General features: G+C 31.5%; 1 protein-coding gene across 1 annotated transcript; it reads left to right on the forward strand.

The window, feature by feature from the left end:
• Positions 1–5,543: 5,543 nt before the first annotated feature.
• LOC115698835 (zinc finger protein MAGPIE-like) lies at positions 5,544–8,290 on the forward strand. The gene is made up of 3 exons (XM_030626031.2): positions 5,544–6,053; positions 6,149–6,545; positions 6,967–8,290. The coding sequence occupies exons 1-3, from the start codon at positions 5,909–5,911 to the stop codon at positions 8,180–8,182; spliced, it is 1,758 nt and encodes a 585-aa protein (XP_030481891.1). The 5' UTR covers positions 5,544–5,908; the 3' UTR covers positions 8,183–8,290.
• The last annotated feature ends 11,283 nt before the right edge of the window (positions 8,291–19,573 follow it).

The following is a 19,573-nucleotide window of genomic DNA, read 5'->3' on the forward strand; positions in this document are numbered from 1 at the left end:
AATCCCAAAGAGAAAAAACCTGTGTTCATTTCTACTGACTTACTTGTAGCTATACGAGCTGAATTGATGGAGCTATTATATAAATATCAAAATGTGTTTGCTTGGACATAAGAAGATATGCCTAGGCTAGATCCTAAACTAGTCACTCACAAATTAAGCACACTACAAGAAGCGAAACCAGTAAAGCAAACCTAAAGGAATTACAGGCCAGAAGTACAACTTCAAATCAACGCAGACATTGAAAAATTACTGTTAACGCAGATTTTTGTTAACCAAATTTGAGCCTCACAGTAGTAATTCCACACAGAAAAAATAAAACCTAATATATGAACACAGGGTTTTTTACCTGGTTTTGCAGTTAAAATTCTATATAGTCCACGAGTCAATCTTATTCAGATTTTCTATTGTGTTTTTTAGGGCCTCTCCTGTATAAGATTTTTACGTCCCTTTTTTGAGCTTATCTGCTACTATTTATAATCAATTTAATGTTGTGAAAATTGTGAAAAATATGATTTTTTTTTTTATTGTTGTTGTTTATATGTGTGTGAGTGTGTATATGTATGTATATCTATTTGTGTTTTTTTTAACAATAGGATATATCTATGTATGATTATATATCTATATGTAAATGTATATGTATATATGTACATATATATACATGTACATGTATATGTATATATTTGTATGTGTGTATAAAAATTTTGCTAATAATTAAAGTTTAAATTAATTAGAGCAATTTACCACTAATTATAATTTAAATTAACAAATTTTTAATTTAATTAATGAATGAACAAATAATAAAATACAGTATATAACATAATTTATGATTTAAATAAAAGTAATCTAAAATAATTAAATTAGTTGACTAATTATTTTTATAATTTTCAAATAATAAATTTTTGACTAATTAATTAATTAATTTTGCAGCAGTATCTTTCTACCTTTTTTTTTTCAGGCTCGACTGATATGGGTGGATCATCATAGCAACCTTCGTTATCACAACATGCTCAGACAGTCTTCTCATATCCATAAATGATGGGGCCACCGACATCACAACCGCGACAGCTACCGCCATTACAACTGCTACAACCACCGTAGACATCACAACGTCAGCCACTGCTAATTCCTCTAGAGTTCAATGAGAGCGAGAGATCAGATGAGTTTATATGTCTCAATTATAGAACCAAGAACTAATATTTAATTTGTCTTAGTAACTAATATTATATTTGTAAAACTATTTACTTTTATTGTGTTATTGGGCTATTTGTTAACATGAAAAAAAATTATATTTCATATTGATATTTATTTTATTTATTATTATAATTATATTTTATAAATTGAATATTAATATTTTTAATATTACAAAAAATTTATATATATTTTTAATTAAAAACCTTTAGGGCGACCATATAGTCGCCCCTAAAAGTCAAAAGTAGAATTCTGACACACCTTTCTAGGGGCGACTTTTAGGGGTGTCGCTCCTAATTTCAGGCAACTTTTTATCGCCCCTAATACTATTTTTAGGCGCGAATTTCTATAGTGCCCTATTTGTTGTAGTGGCTTAGAAAAACAAAACTTGCAATTAGAACCCGCAACACTTTTTTTTTTCTTTTAAATCATCCTCATTTTTCACTAGTTTGTGCGTATGTAATACGTCCATTTATCTTTTTCGTCAATAATATTAACAAGAATAATTCATCAAAAGTAGTCATAACTCGATATGTATGATTAACCATTCACTCAAAGTTTTGTTTTTGAAGAGAAAGATTCCCTTTGATAATTACAGTATGCTTATAATATAATTTATAATATCTATATATATGTACATATGGCCATATCAATTTTAATTAAGAGGTGAGATATATATATGTAAATATATATATTGATATTAAATTAATGAGAGGCAATAAGCTAACCACATGGCTATGTATATAACATATATATAGCATATATAAGTATATATATAGGACCTCGTTAAATTCCCATGACAGCTTTAGGAATATAACTGTAAGAGCCCTCTCGTCAAAGCATTTGAGTTTCAAGGTAGAGGCTACACAGGGAAAGGGCCGGAGAGTCGACCTAGCTAGTCAAGTAATAAACAAATTTTGAATTAAAACTTGTCTACTTTTTCTCTTTTTTTTTTTTAAAGAAAAAAAAAATTACGTTATTATTGCTAAAAAGGTACGAAAATTTCATATATATATATATATATACATATTAAAGAAAAATAAAGGTAGCAAATCCAAAAGAATATTCATGCCAGAATAGTATTTTTATAACCCAAAGAAATGTTGGCCCAAATGAATTGAGCTCTTCTGATAAGATTGTGCCATGTGCACCACAAAGAATAAAAAAGTTAGAAAAAGAGAAGTGAAATTTTTTAAAAGATCCAAAAATTAAAATGGGTTCGAAAAGGCACATATTCTCTAACTTTTTAAAACCAAAGCATGTGGGTTTCTGTATTGGTTCCTAGAACCAAATCCTTTGGGTAAATTATTTCACAAGTAAATCTATTTTTTCTTTTTATTGTTCTGACATTAATATTGTCCCCAGAAGTTGAACTATATGTTATCATCAAGTTTACTACAAGTACAAAGAAGATATATATATATATATTTTTGATCATGCGCATATAATTGTATGTATAAATCTTATTAATTATCTCAAATTTAAATTCAGTGTATCTACTTTTCAAAACGAGTTAATTAGAATTTTCCTATGTGTCTAGAACACTAGAAATAAACATGAACGAACTATATAATTAATAGAAGATTTATATAGGGTCTCTCTTGAGATATATTATAAATACTTTTATAAATATAGATAGATTGATAATATAAAGACTATACTTGTACTTGGGAATACGTCCACGTCTTGAAGTTGAAAAACAAAGTTAGAGCTAAGTTTGTTTTGAATTGAACAAACAAATAGAACAACACCTGTTTTTGATTTTATTCATTATCAACGAAAAAGACAACAAGAAACAAACATACCCTTGGTGACAACACTTTGCTTTTCCCCATACCTCTTCCATAAATTCAAAGACATACGATGTATATATTATGGTTTCTAGCTCAAAAACGAAACAAGTCCAAGTATTATAATTTAATTATGTACTTTTTCATATTTACCTAAGAGAGAAAGAGGGAGTAAATTAATAAAAAGATTATTCAACTTAATTTATTGCTAACCTAGCGTTGGTACAGTTGGACATGTTTATTAAAATAATATTAAGTAATTTAAAATTAAGAGAGAGAGAGAGATGTGGGGTTTGCTTAGGAATCTAATGTGGCCTTGAAAGTTGAAGAATAGCCTTTGGGGTAGTGTTGGAGAAGGAGAGAATATTCTGGGGCCACCAGAGTTCAACAGCTAAAATCCAAAATCTTATACTAAACAAAGTTAGAAAGCAACAACATCATTAGATTATGATTAAGGGTTACCAGGAAAAGTCAGCCCACAACCAGACGACTGCTCAAACTTCCAAAAATTCACTGCCTTTGTCAGCTCCCTGTCTTTTAACACGATCACACCATTATTTTTAATTATCATATATATATATATATGAAAATAATCTTATAATTTATTAGTGAATTTTATACTCTAATATTAGCAAGCAAAGCTCCCCGATAATTTTCTCAATTATTCTTTTTTATTACTCTTGTCCATTTTCCAAGACTACTAGCTATCTTTTGAAAAAGAGCACTATGCATATCGATCCATTTATTAACCTTTTGTTTCTTTATAATTGGAAAGAAAAGCCCTAGGGCTAGATAGCAGCTTGGACTTTAAATATCTACAAAACAAATTAATATATTATTATCTATGACTTATAATGATTTTTTTTTGTTTTCCTCTTTTCATGTCTAAAACACTTAATTTATGACAAAAACGTTTTTTTTGCAGCCATGTATAGGCATATATACTAGCTAGTACTTAATAATAAAGAAACAAAATATTATCTAAGACATTTCAACATATATAAATTAAAAGACATGTATATAATTATAAGAGAAGCAAGTGGTTTATAAATCTAGAGAATATATATGAGATGGCATGGGACGATTATTCCCTTTTATTACATATTTCGTCGTTTCCTTTGGAGTTTACCTTCTTTGACAGTTGGTCACGTGCATGGATACACGTGCTCATAAGATGTTTGCAAGATAATTATTACCAATTATATATATTCACATCAACTACTGTAACTTTCTCCTTGTAAAACTACCAGTCCAGAAAAAAAGACTAGGACAAAAGAATCTACGTTTAACCATATGGGAAACGGTCGATTGTTTCAAACATGTATATTGCATTAATTATTATTATTATTTTTTGTTGAAGAAATGGCATTAATTAATTAATATAGTAGTTTAACAGCGTTTTCATTAATGGAAATGCCTTGAAATAACAATCACCAAACCGTTTATCTGTTCATCACAACATATATGCCAATCTCATATAAAATTATGAATGAAAACGAGAACTGTAATATATTTAACAATAATATAGTACGTAGCCTTTTGTTTGATTTAATCATCATCATATAATTTTTAAAATTAGTCATCAGCTGCTTACTTTTTGAGATACGATGCTTCAAAATCAAACTGTTAACAAATATATTTGCACATAAATGTGTGTATATATATATACGAGCGAACAATTATTTATATATACGTACGTTTATTTTATTTTTTACACGATCCAACTTTTACACTTATAATGATGATCAAATAATTGATTGCACTGATACTGTAAACTTTTCATGTGTCACACATGTCAACAGTAAAAGTGGCAGAAGTAAATAGTAACTACATGTGAGACTCAAAAGAGAAAAAAAACCTAATAGCTTAAAGTTCAAGAAACGAAGAAAAAAAAAACTCAGAATTGTAAACTTGTTTCATTGACTTCATATATTTACAAGTATAGATGTTTTGATATTGAGAAAGAGAAAGTCAAAATTAATCTTATTAATAGAAAGCCAAAAATATCATATATATTACTCTGAAGTAAATTTCTATTTCTATATTTTTTTTTTAATTTTAAATATAAAAATCAGCCAAGGAAGCTACAAAACCCAAGAAAGTCCAATGTCTATAGCCACTACTACTATACTCTAACATTGCTTTTGAACTTATCTATGTAAACATATAGGATAACCTAGCTACATATCTAGCTAGGCTTTTTCTCATAGAAAATTTGTTGGGTGGGGTTCTTGATGAAGAGAAATGTCCATAGATGTATATTATTAAATGATGTAGTTGGAATTTTATAAATAGGAAAAACAAAAAGGAAACAAATTATGGGATAATCATTCCAAATGGAAAAAGGTAAGGAATTAACTTTCACGGACTGGACCTCATCATATGTGTCATCATGCACCTATGCCTTCCATCTTCCATAACACTCACACATCCCTTTTTTTTCCTTCTTCCCCCTATTCCAATCACTCTCTCTCTCTCTCTCTCTCACTCTCAATACTTTAACTTTTCACATCCTCTTCCAACATATTGACATTATTATATTATTATATTCCCTCCTAAAAAGTAGATAATTAAAAGGAGTGCTAAACCTTATTAATTTAGAGGAAGAGAGAGAGAGAAAGAAAAAGATCCAATCTTGCATTATTATTTACCCTTAGTTTGAATTCGGTATTATATTAGCTAGCTAGGTTGAAGAAAAAAACCACCCATCCACACACACACACATATATATATAATACTATCTCCTCATTTCTCTTTGGTTTTTCTTAATCATATATCTCATCATCTAAACACAACACAACAATGTCCTTTCTTGATCAGCTAGCTTGTCCTTTTCTTTTCTCTTCTCATCAGTACTGTCTTATATACAAATAAATCCAGTCAAATCTGAGATCATCAACAGAGCTTGGTTAGTTATAAGCTTATTTCTGATGCTTCCAAACATGGCTGATCAAGAAACAATTATTCCAAATGGGTTTTCCCAAATTAACCCTCTTCTTCAAGGATCTAATAATAATAACAACAACATCAACCCTCCTCCTTTGAAAAAGAAGAGAAACCTTCCCGGAACTCCAGGCAAGCTCTTCTTCTTCTTCACACACACATATATATATATATACATAAAGATTTATACATGTATACTAATATTATTATTGTTGTTGAATTTACAGATCCTGAAGCTGAGGTGATAGCCTTGTCGCCGAAGACTTTAATGGCGACGAACAGATTCTTGTGTGAGATATGTGGGAAAGGGTTTCAGAGAGATCAGAACCTTCAACTCCATAGGAGAGGGCACAACCTGCCATGGAAGCTGAAGCAGCGAAGCAGTAAAGAGCCTAAGAAGAGAGTTTACGTTTGCCCTGAAAAGACATGCGTACACCACCATCCTTCCAGGGCTTTAGGAGACTTGACTGGTATTAAGAAGCACTTCTGTAGAAAACACGGAGAGAAGAAGTGGAAGTGTGAGAAGTGTTCAAAGAGATATGCCGTACAATCCGACTGGAAAGCCCACTCTAAGACTTGTGGAGCTAGAGAGTACAAATGTGACTGTGGAACTCTTTTTTCACGGTATATTCACTACTACTAACTACTACTCTACTTTCTCTTCATTTTTAATTCATTATTAATTACAGTAAATATATAGTAGTAGCAATACTGAAATTTCAGATAAATTAATTAAAACTTGTTTAATTAACTAGTTATAGAGAAGGAGTAGTGAATTAGTATGTACACATAATAGGACAAAACTATATATATTTATGATCTTACTTTTGTATGGTCTATAAGTATCTATTAGGATGAGTTTGTTATATAAGTGTATTATTAATGTTGTCTCTATTTTAATTGAATATATATATAACATTAAGAATCATTAACTTCATCAAAACCTAGGTCAATATCTCTCTTCTTTGAATTTCTATTAATGTAGTGATATCTTTTAATTCTATCATTGTACTTATTGTTTTTCGATTGTGTGTGGCACTGGCAGGCGAGACAGTTTCATAACTCACAGGGCATTCTGTGATGCATTAGCTGAAGAAACAGCAAGAGTAAAAGCAGCCTCAGACATGAACATAATAAATCCGATAATGGGAGCAGCAGCAGCTGGAAACCTCGCTTATCATTTCATTTCAGGACCAAATAATAATTTTAACAACATGACACAACATTTTCCCTCTGTTTTCAAACCAATAATATCATCATCATCATCAGCATCACCCAATGATAATCATCATCACGAGGCCGCAAGAAGCCAACAACTATCTCTATGGATGAGTGACCAGCATGATCAAACACTACTTATCTCATCACCAAACAACAACAGTGATGCCTTATTCCACGATCATCATCAAATTCGTCATCATCATCACCAACATCAACATCAACTTGGTAATTCGTCGACAGTGAGTTCAGCTAGTGAAATATTTGGTACTAGTACCACTACTGATAATAATCCTCTTGTATCGTGTACTACTTCATCATCAAATCTTCCTCCACCGTCTGAGTATCATCATCAACAGCAACAACAACAGTTGAATTGGGTTTTCGGAAGTGGTAATACAACAAATACTAATACTAACAATAAAATGTCCTCCAACAGTAATACTAATACTACTACTACTATTAACCATCATCATCATCATCATGAGCTGGCCATGGCCATGAACAAGGAAGGAGGAGGTGGATCATCTGCTCAGCTAGTTACAGTTCCTTCCTTGTACAGCAACCAACTCAGTACACCTTCCGCAGCGGCAAACATGTCCGCCACTGCTTTACTGCAAAAAGCAGCTCAAATAGGAGCGACTTCGAGTGTTGATTCATCTTTCCTCGGAAGTTTTGGGTTGAAGTGCAATAATAATAGCAATAGCAGTACTATAACAACTCAACTCCAAGATGGGAACAATATTAATAAATTGTGCGGTTTGTATGGATCAACTACCCCAATATTGAGGGTAGTTAGTAATAACAACAACAATAACAATAATAATGTAGACAACCCGGAAGGTGAAATATTCCAAATTTATCCTCCGGCGGCCAAACGCAGGTATGTTCAGATGAGTAGTAATACAGATCAAGATCAGGCAGGAGGGCAAACTAGGGATTTCCTAGGCGTTGGAAGTGGAGGCGGTGGCGGCGGAGGAGTTCAAACCATTTGCCACCCGGCTGCAGCAACAGCAGCAGCATCAATCAATGGTTGGATTTGAATATGTATGTCCTATATTGATTGATCATATCTTTTTATATGTGTCATGTAATTTTTAATTTTCCTTTTCTTTTCTCTTCAATGGAAAGCAAAGTTTACAGTGGAAAAAGAGAGAAAGAAAGATTTAAGTAATGGGAAACTTTGCAGGATTGAAAAGGTGGGCATTAATTGAGTAGTGCTTGATGGGGGTACTAAAAGTTTTTGTACATATTTAAAACTATATATATAATTAGAGAGATCCATGCATATTCTTATATTGAACCCCCTGAAAGTTCATTATTCATCACTCGATCCATCCATCCCTTTACAAAGAAAGAAAGAAAGAAAGAAAGAAAAAGAAAAAATGGTATGTTTTTTTTAATTTATTTTTGTTTTTTGGTAAAGGAGTTTAATTTGCGTGGAGATTAGGTAGTGGGAGCAAAGGCAATAAGAACTCCTTTTTGGGCTCCATTATTGCATTTCTTTCAATTCTTTTATGGGACTACTTGTCTAGCTACCTGGCTAGCTAGCCAAAGGAGCGTTCAAAAGAATGTTAATTGGATAATTATCATTAAAGCTAGGCTATAAATAAACTATTAGATATATAATGAAAGAAGTATTTTAGTTTTCTTTTTGCTTTTTCATGTCATGATTCAAAAATAATTAGCGCTTGCCCACAACTGAACAAGATTAATTAGTTAGCCGCAATGCATATATGTAAGTTGTGCTTTGAACTACGATAAATAATATTAAATGCATATATGTAAGTTGTGCTTTGAACTACGATAAATAATATTAGTTGATCTTGTTATGTTAAATTATATCAATTTATATATATAAATATATATATATTTCCCCATTGATCTAGTTATTGCTTGATAGTGCTATATATCAATATTAAATTTAAATGGCAACTAATTAGGTTTTAATAGAAAAATATCCATTACATATGCATGCGCAGTACTTTGATTGGAAAACTATACATATTGACATATGTAATGAAACCATATATGAGATAACATGCAATGTCGTATTATAATTAAGAAAGTGTTAAAGCAATAATAAACCAGAAAAAAAATAAATGAAAAATCAATATGAGTACATTAATATCATAAAATCATTTTCTATCTCCAAAAGGATATACTTAATTCGATGAAACAACCTCATGGCATGCACTTGATTTTCAAGATTCGGTGGTCACCAGTAACTTGATGGCGGACTCTCATATAATACACTCACACTAGCTAAATAGGGCACCCTAAAGTTATATATAAAAGAACCCTTATAATATATATTGATATCTTTATATATTAAAAGTGTCTATCTAACGGCATTTCTTGGTTTAACATTCTTGGTTTAACAGAATATACTTAAAAATAAAAGAATATTCTGTTAAATTTAACGATTAGGTTTGATCTCCCGTTAAAAAATAAACCCAATAATTAAACCCAAAAAATTAAACAATCTTTTAAATAAACAATCTTTTAAATATTAATAATCTCTTTTTAAATTAAAAAAATCATCTTAGCCACATATCTCTCTAACAAACCTATCTTGGGAGAATATTAATAATTTTTTTATTTATTTTTTAAAAAAGAAAAATATAGATAAAATATTTAGAAAAAATAATATAAAAGAAGATTGATTGTGTTGGCTTAGAGATTTTTGGGCTTGAGCTTAAAAAAATAATAAAAAAAAATATAAAATGGGCTGTAATTAGTATTTACCTTATATGTTTGTGCTTATTTTTAGTTTTATTTTTAATTTTAATTACCATTAAGAGGAGAAGGTTAAAAAATATAAGAATATGAAAATATTATTGGTGCTTATTAGTAATTTGCAAAAAATGTGAAAGTCTATAAATATATAGTTGTGTAGCTATTATTAGATATGAAATGAGATAATAGAACTTTTTTCAATTAGAAGATTAATGTACATTTTACTATTAATAACATACATTATTATAACACAACTATATTTTACTTACTAAATATACTGACACATATTTTATTTTTATAAAACAAATCGTTCAAATAATTATACTATTTTAATTATTAATTCAAATAAAAAACTAAAATATTAAATAAAACTAATACTACGTGGCTTGGCACGTAACAATCACCTAGTATATATATAGTACCTAATTACTAAAACATTAAATTAAGAAAAATATATTTATTTAGCTAATGTATATAAATATTTATATTATGAAAAATGTCTATATTTATATATATTTTGATAGGGGTATGCATGCATGTGTGGTACAATCTTATAATGCAACAAAATTAATAATTTCATGTCTCATCGAATTAACAAGAAGAAAATTTCATATAAATATTTTTATATATATCGGCGTCTTGTTCTAAGTACAGTACATTAGCTGTTTGCCTTATTAGGCAACGCATAATAAATAGTATTTTTATTTACATGGATCAAAAGAAAAAGAGACATATATTCTCAGCTTATCAAATATCTTGTAACCATAGCTTTTTCCTAACATGATTGAACGAGGGAATATGGTGCTGCTATAGAGCAAAGTTACAGAATCAGTCACAAACATAGCTGATCATCAGCTTCAATAATATTTTCAACAGTAGTAACTAGTACGTACCTCAACCTCCAAATATTAGCTTTTGCCTTTTAGTGTAACATTTATATAAATTTATTTATATATATACTATATATGTGGAGCAATATATTCACAATAATAATTTATATCCCGAGTAAATATTGTATACTCACGTGCTAATATTTTATAGTTAAGTTAGACATCGTCTTATTATATACTATTATCAATAGCCGCAATATTATTAGCGATGGAAAAAATTCGCCCCTAATAGTAGTAGCATTAGCGGCGGAACCAAAATTTACCGCTAATTCTACTTATTTATTTTAAAAAAAAAAAAAAACAACTATTAGCGGTAGACTCCGCCGCTAATAGTATTAGCGACGAGCCCCACCGCTATTAATATTAAAAAAATTAAAAAATATAATCGTTAGAATTATTAGCGGCAGGGCATTAATAGCGGTCCTGCTACTAATAATTGTATATATATCTAACCCCGACTTTCAGTACCTGTTTCAGTACTTTGTTTTTGCTCGTAAGTTTTTTTAGACATAATCAATTTTGTGAGTTCAATCTATGTCATTTAAATTAAAATATCACATTATAGTGAGGTATAAAAATAAAATAAAATAATTAAGTATTATTTCATTATCTTTCTTGGTACCTTAGAATAGTAATAAATTAATAATTAGTGAGTTAATTTAATAACTTTGAATAAATGCTTAAAGTAAGACTCCTTCCAAAAAAAAAAAAAAGATTGCCGGACCTGTCGCGCTGCGTGACTGCATCCGGGTCCTGGTCCATATATATATATATATATATATATATATATATATATATTTATAGGAAGATTAATTTGTGAGGCAAAGAAAAAATATATATCAGACATGCACAAATCCATTACGTGTTATCCTCGTGTCATGTTTGCTTTCGAAACTAGTGCCAAAAGCTATTATAATTATTGTGTTTGTGATATATGCGCTGGGACCTGAGATCTACACTTTTTGTATATTAAAAGCTAGCTAGATACAATGAGAAATAAAGTTTGATAATAAGTTTATTATTTTCTGATCTCCATCAATTAATTTTCATTACATTACATAATAGATGTTAGAGATTTTATAACCATGAAAAAAATCAAGATTTATTACAACTTTATTGTAAAATAATAAAAGGACTAAAATAAGAGATTGATTAAATATATATTACAATACATATATATACACTATATATATTACATATATATATATGAAAGGTAGAAGAGAAGATTACAACACACATGTATTACATATGTATTACATGTATTACACATGTGTTATACTATATATAACAAGAGAATAATATATATATAAACACTCACTCACAACCTTCAGTATAGATTAGTGGAGATCACCATGACTTGAACAAGGTATTACACCTTTGTCCAAAAGCTTATTTCCCTCTATCTCTAAGCACTAAGGGAACTCTCTAAGAAATAGCTTGGGAAATTATCAAGCCTTTTAGGATTTTCTAGCAAAGTGCTTTTTTGATAGAAAACTTCCTCTCCAAAATGAGCACCTTAGACCTCTTTATATAGTGTTTAGGATATCACCATTTGAAATTCAAACTCATAACCCCTATAGATGTTATGGACTCAAATATAACTCTTACACACACCATAACTCCTATAGCATTAAGAATTTCAAATAAAGGTGTATAACATCTTTTACACTCTTAATGTTGGTGATAATGGTGGAGGTTACTCATAGTAACAACTCCCCAAATGTTACAAAAAGATGACAACTAATATAGTCATATGTTACATATTATTAGTTTATTACACATATTTAATCTATATATTATATTATTATAAATAATATAACAATCCCCCACTAGATTAAATATTATCTCTTTAGTAACAAACTTGTAACATTTGTAACATTTATTTAATCAATCAAAAATATTATATCAAAATATAACATTCCCCTACTTTGATTGACTAAATACACACTTCTAAAGAAATCTTGCTTAGGTGCATTAGGTAAAATGTCTTTCGACTTGAATTTTACCTTAGTGTAGTTACCACAAAGTTTGATGAAATTTTGGTTGCCGTAGCATTGAACCATTATTCCTTTAATACAAACCGGTGATAACACACACACTCTCGCTAATGCTCACTTGAGACCGCATGTCTCGCTCTTGCACCGTTAATGGCCATGTGCAAAATTCCAATTCATGGACTCTCTAGAGAAGACTCCCAATTCTCATAAGAGGCGGCACCACCTCTAGCCCATATAGGTGGAGTTTTAGTGTCTCACCACTCTTTAGACACTTCTTAAGCTTAAGTGAGTTTTCTTAAGCTTAAGCTCCATTAAAAAACCTTTCGGTTTTAACCCTCAATTTTCACCACATGTACTCATTCATAGATGAGACAATTGAGTACCATATTCACTCTATTGACTTGTTATTACCTATTGAACTTAAGACTAGATGTTTACTAGTGTTAAGATAGGTTACCATCAATGAGCAAAACACTAAGGGAGTTTAGGTTCCATCCCTCGAAAATTCATGCTTTAATCTTGTACGGAGATTAAGCGATTTGTTATAACCTCTCACTATTGATTCCATGTGAATCATGCATGCCAAAATATAGTGTTCACTTTGTGACCACTTTTCTCCTTAAGTACTTAAGCTTTGAAAATTCAATCATAAAAGATTAATTTTCACACAACTCAAATTCTCAATAATTTTGATACCAAACATATCAAACACCAATTTAGACACCAAGCATCTCTAAATTCTCATATTTTATTTTTAGACACCAAGTATGTCTAAACTTTCTCATATTAGAGTATACACCCCCACACTTTCACATTTCATTATCAAGACAATATCTTGATTTTAAAATATAGAAGACCACTTTTTCTCTATAACTCTTTTAATTAATTTCCTTCTTGAAATTATTTTCACTTAACTTTGACACCAAAATATGTCAAAATTTTACATATACACATAGCCAAATTTGATTTAGAATTTGAATTCAAAATCAAATAAATTAATCAATAAGGTCTCAACACATTTTGATTAAATTTGTGGCTCACCCCCACATTTTTACCATAAAGTGTATATAAAATATCACTTTTGTGTATTTTCCTCTTCAAATGACTCTTTAAGGCCACTTTAAAAATACCATTTGACATTTTTAGTTTTCTCAACAAAACTAAAATATCAAACTCACATTACTACTCATAAAATAATGTGATTATTTTTACTCATAATTTTAAGGTTATCTCCTTATTGAGATTAGCCCAAAATTATACCAAAGTTAACAAAATTCTCATCAATTTTGTTCACAACTTTGATCATTTAAGATTCAAAATTGCTTCTCCAATTTTGTTATCTTTTCACTATTTTTGAATCCACATTGATTCATTTACTTTTGAGTCCAAAATTGCTCTTCCAATTTATGGCTCATTTCACAAGTTTGGATTCACTTTTAATCCATTTGTTCTTGCTTATGACAATGCAAGTCCAATAAAAGTGTAACTCTCATAGTCCACTTTTTCTTATCTCAAATATGAGATGCTTATCTCTTATAACCCAATAAAAGATGTAACTTCTCAAAAACCATCTTTTATTATCACATAAAGTGAGATGTTCACCACCAAATTGAAAAAGAATTTAAAATATTCTTTATTCACAAAATAGATGATAATAATTTCCACATCAATAGCAATAAATAATATTATATTATTACTATCAACATTATTATCATGCTATATAACTCATACATTAATATAATATGTATGTTACTAATCAACATCTTATATGTAACATACACATAATGTCAATATTAAATTCATAAATATATATGTTACATATCTCATATATATATATATAACATATATACTATAATATACATATATATCATATACACATAATATATACATTAATTACACAACTATATATGTTACATACCTCACACATATATAACATATATATACACATTAATATACATGATATATATTATATACACATATATAACATATATTATGTATGCATGTCCCATATAAATACATAAAAATAATTATTTCTACATATTTAATCTTACTAATATATATTATATCACATGCTCTACATATATGTAATATATATTACTTATATATATATATACATGTTATATATTATATATTTCACATATATACATAAAATAACATGATATAAATTTCAAATATCATATATATAATATGATATAAACACATGATCACATATATATAACTCATATATATAATATATATTACTATTATATAAAATATAGTAAACCACATAATATACACCACCATGCTCACCCATGAATGGTTTTTACATAAAATCTCTTATCCTTGTATTGTCACAATCTTGATTTATCACCTCTTCCATTGAAAAGGGATAAGCTTTTGATTGTTAGAGATTTTATAACAATGGAAGAAAATCAAGATTTATTACAACTCTATTGTAAAATAATACAAGGACTAAAATAAGAGATTGATTAAATATATGTTACAATACATATATATACACTATATATATTACATATATATATATGAAAGGTAGAAGAGAAGATTACAACACATGTATTACATGTATTACACATGTGTTACACTATATATAACAAGAGAATAATTTATATATAAACACTCACTCACAACCTTGAGTATAGATTAGTGGAGATCACCATGACTTGAACAAGGTATTACACCTTTGTCCAAAAGATTATTTCCCCCTATCTCTAAGCACTAAGGGAACTCTCTAGGAAATAGCTTTGGGAATTATCAAGCCTTTTAGGGTTTTCTAGCAAAGTGCTTTTTTGATAGAAAACTTCCTCTCCAAAATGAGCACCTTAGACCTCTTTATATAGTGTTTAGGATATCACCATTTGAAATTCAAACTCATAACCCCTATAGATGTTATGGACTCAAATGTAACTCTTACACACACCATAACTCCTATAGCATTAAGAATTTCAAATAAAGGTGTGTAACATCTTTTACACTCTTAATGTCGGTGATAATGGTGGAGGTTACTCATAGTAACAACTCTCCAAATGTTACAAAAAGATGACAACTAATATAGTCATATGTTACATATTATTAGTTTATTACACATATTTAATCTATATATTATATTATTATAAATAATATAACAATAGATACATATGGTAAATAGTGTATGGATTATTGATTGATCTTATATAACAAGGGAAACTATGTATTTGAAATGTTTCATAAGTATGATATGTGTATATATATTCTATTAAGTATATATATGGTGATGATATTAGTACACAAGCTTTTTGTGCTTTTTAAATATTGGTGAAGTGTAGTATAGTGTAGGTGCTTGTGGTGATAGTACTTGGTTAATAAAGACAAAAACAATTATTTGAGTTGGAGGACAGGGCAGGGAGAGGGCAGGGCGGGCAGGGTCCAAAATTGCAATCTTATTTGATATGAGACAGTAATATATCAAATAAGATTGCATTTCAGGAATATTGCACAGCAGGTTATAGAAGCCAGAAATGCCTTAAATAGGATTGAAATGAATGACCAGATACAGGCAGAAGCTCTAGGAGTAGCTCGTACAAACCTCAATGAAGCCCTCCTGAGGGAGGAAACTTTTTGGAAACAGAAATCTCGGGTGGCCTGGCTAAAAGACGGGGATAAATGCACAAAGTTTTTTATGGCATCAACGGTGATAAGACGCAGGAAGAATTTCATCCAAACACTAAAAGCGGATAATGGGGAATGGGTCAGTAAAATGAGTGAAATTGCTGAAATGTTTATCTCTAAGTTCAGAAATACCTTCTCCAGAAACCCCACTACTAGTGTTCCAGAATTCGGCCTGGTACACAATGTTCAGATCACCGACTGCGACAACATGAAGCTTATTGTCATTCCACACGAGAAAGAAATTGAAGACTGTTTAAGATCCATGGGCCATGGCAAAGCGCCGGGACCGGACGGGATGCCAACAGGGTTTTATCTCCAGCATTGGCAAACGATCGATCAAGAGTGATTTCCTAGAGATGGTAGCTTATTTTTTCTTACATAAGGATCTCCCACAATTCATTAATAACACAAACATTATTTTGGTACCAAAAAAAGATTGCCCCATGAGCGTCAATGACTATAGGCCAATTGCTCTTTGCAATGTCACCTACAAGTGCATCTCAAAGATCCTGGCCCTGCGACTGAAGCATCTGCTACCTGATATTATATCGCCAACTCAAACTTCGTCCATGGAAGGCATATTGCGGAAAATACAGCGGTGGCCCAGGAAATTATTCATTCCATGAAGAAAAAGAAAGGAAAAAAGGGCTTTATGATGATAAAATTAGATATGGAAAAAGCCTATGATAAGATGGATTGGAACTTTATTGTGGCTACCCTTAAAGGGCTCGGATTTCACCAAACGTTTGTCAAATGGGTAGAAAAATGCATTGTTGTTCAGAAGATGGGGCTACTCATAAACGGTTCGGTTCAAGGTATGATCTCTCCCTCGTGTGGTCTTCGACAAGGCGATCTTCTTTCACCTGCTCTATTTATCATTGCGGCGGATGTCCTGTCTAGACTCATTACGGAAAGAAAAAATGAAGGACACATTCAAGGATTCAAAATCTCTAGGGATGGACCGGCCATCACTCACTTAATGTTTGCAGATGATGTAATGTTATTTGGCAAAGCGACTGTGAAGGAAGCTACTGGTTTCCTAAAATGTCTTCAAGAATACTGTTCTGCGTCGGGACAAGCGGTGAACTATCATAAATCAACGGTGTACTTTTCTAAGGGAGTGTCTACTGGGGTGGCAAGGGAAATTGCAGACCTTCTCAATATGAAAAGAATGAAGAAGGATGCAACATATTTGGGTCTACCGCTTTTCAAATCACTCAATCGGTCTAAGGATCTATATTTCCTAGTTGATAGGGCCCTCCAAAGGGTAAAGATCTGGAAAACTAGGCTCCTCTCAAAGGCGGGAAGAGCCTGTCTAATACAATCTGTTGGATCCTCCCTAACCTCATATGTTGCTGCCTCAGACCCGATACCTAGAAATATTGCTCAAAAGGTAGATAAATGCCTTAGAGACTTTTGGTGGGGGGATACTAATGATAAGAGGAAAATTCACCTTATTGCCTGGAATAATCTGTGCCAACCAAAACTTCGAGGTGGGCTGGGATTTAGAAGCACTGAGGTTATAAACAAAGCCTTTTTGGCTAAATGGGCGTGGAAAGCGCTCACAGATAAAACCAGTGTTTGGGGCCAGGTAGTGAATGCTAAATATATTCGAGGCAGAAACTTCCTTACTATTGAAAGAAATGGTGGTGACTCGGGTTTTTGGAAAGCTATTTTAGATGCTCGAGGGGTGCTGGAAAAGGGCCTATGCAGGAAAATAGGCAATGGTGAAAAGACGTCAATATGGTTTGATCCTTGGGTTCCTGCTTCAAACCGAACTCCTGTGCCTTTGAAGGATGTGTCCCATGGAGTGGCGTGGGTAAAACAGTTTCTGACTAGCACCAACAGGTGGAAAGTTGATATGGTGCGAGAGTGGTTCCGGGAGGAAGATGTTAAAGCTATCCTAAACATCGATCTTCCCGATGTCACGACGGAGGACTCTTGGGTTTGGATGGGGGAGCAACATGGAAGTTTCTCCCTCAAGTCAGCGTGCAGATTTATCAAGGGGGAGCCCTCCCCACATACTGCTGACGGGGTATGGAAACTAATATGGAATTCCCCACTCCACACTTGATTAAAATTTCTTTAGTGGCAATTATATCGTGATATCTTACCTACCAAAGGCAAATTGGCCGTTCACTTGACTGTGATCCCTTACTACTGCCCAATGTGCCAAAAGGGGACGGAAACATCCTTCCATCTTTTCTGGGCCTGCAACTTTGTCAAAGCCATCTGGTTTAGCAGTGGTTGGGGCATCAGGACTGAAAATGTTGATGTGTCAAATTGGAAACAGTGGTTGGAATGGTTTCATAAAGATCCAAATCGCCCTCCTAATGTATCGTTCTATGACTTTATAACTACTTTCCTCTGCATTGTTGAAGTAGTTTAGGGAGAAAGAAACAGACGAGTACATGGAGGAAAAGAGATGGACTTGATGCAAATTCTTGTAATGCTACGGCATAAGATTAATGATCACCTACTGGTCTCCTCAGAATCGGTAAATGAAGTTCTGGTGTGGAACCCGCCACCTGTGTAACGCCCTAAATAATTAGGCACGCTACCCAAAATACTTATAAAGCCCTAATCCCCTAACCGGGATTACTAATTAAAATAGCGCAGAATTTAAACTTTTATATTAAACAGACTGAAAATAAACTTGTAATATATTTAAACTTTTCAAAATAGTTGGGATCCCAAAAATATTTACAAACTTATTACAAGTTCTTTCTTACTAGCCGACCTAAGCGGCAAAACAGAATACAAAAGTCAACACTGTTAGACCCATAACCCGCTTGGTCTGATGTGGCATGAACATGTACATTCTTAGCCCTGCTCCTGAAACTCATGGCTGATCAGCTAATGCCTTACCCTTTCCTGCACAGTAGAGCACCCGTGAGCCAAGCCCAGCAAGACAGTATAAATCATAACAAACATATTATGCTCATTCACATATGTCTGTATAGCACAGACCTGATCATTATTTCATCATGCCCATTTATGTCTACGTGGCGTAGACCTATGTGTTGCGCTCACACATCTAATTAAATCTACGTGACGTAGACCCACGTGTTACTCTCACACGTCTAAATACATTAAGGTCTTAGAAGCGGTTCATCTCGGTTATGAGTACCGAGTCCAACCTGATTATGCCTTGAGCACATAA

Source organism: Cannabis sativa, chromosome 8 (genome assembly GCF_029168945.1).
Source record: "Cannabis sativa cultivar Pink pepper isolate KNU-18-1 chromosome 8, ASM2916894v1, whole genome shotgun sequence".
Taxonomy (NCBI): Eukaryota; Viridiplantae; Streptophyta; class Magnoliopsida; order Rosales; family Cannabaceae; genus Cannabis; species Cannabis sativa.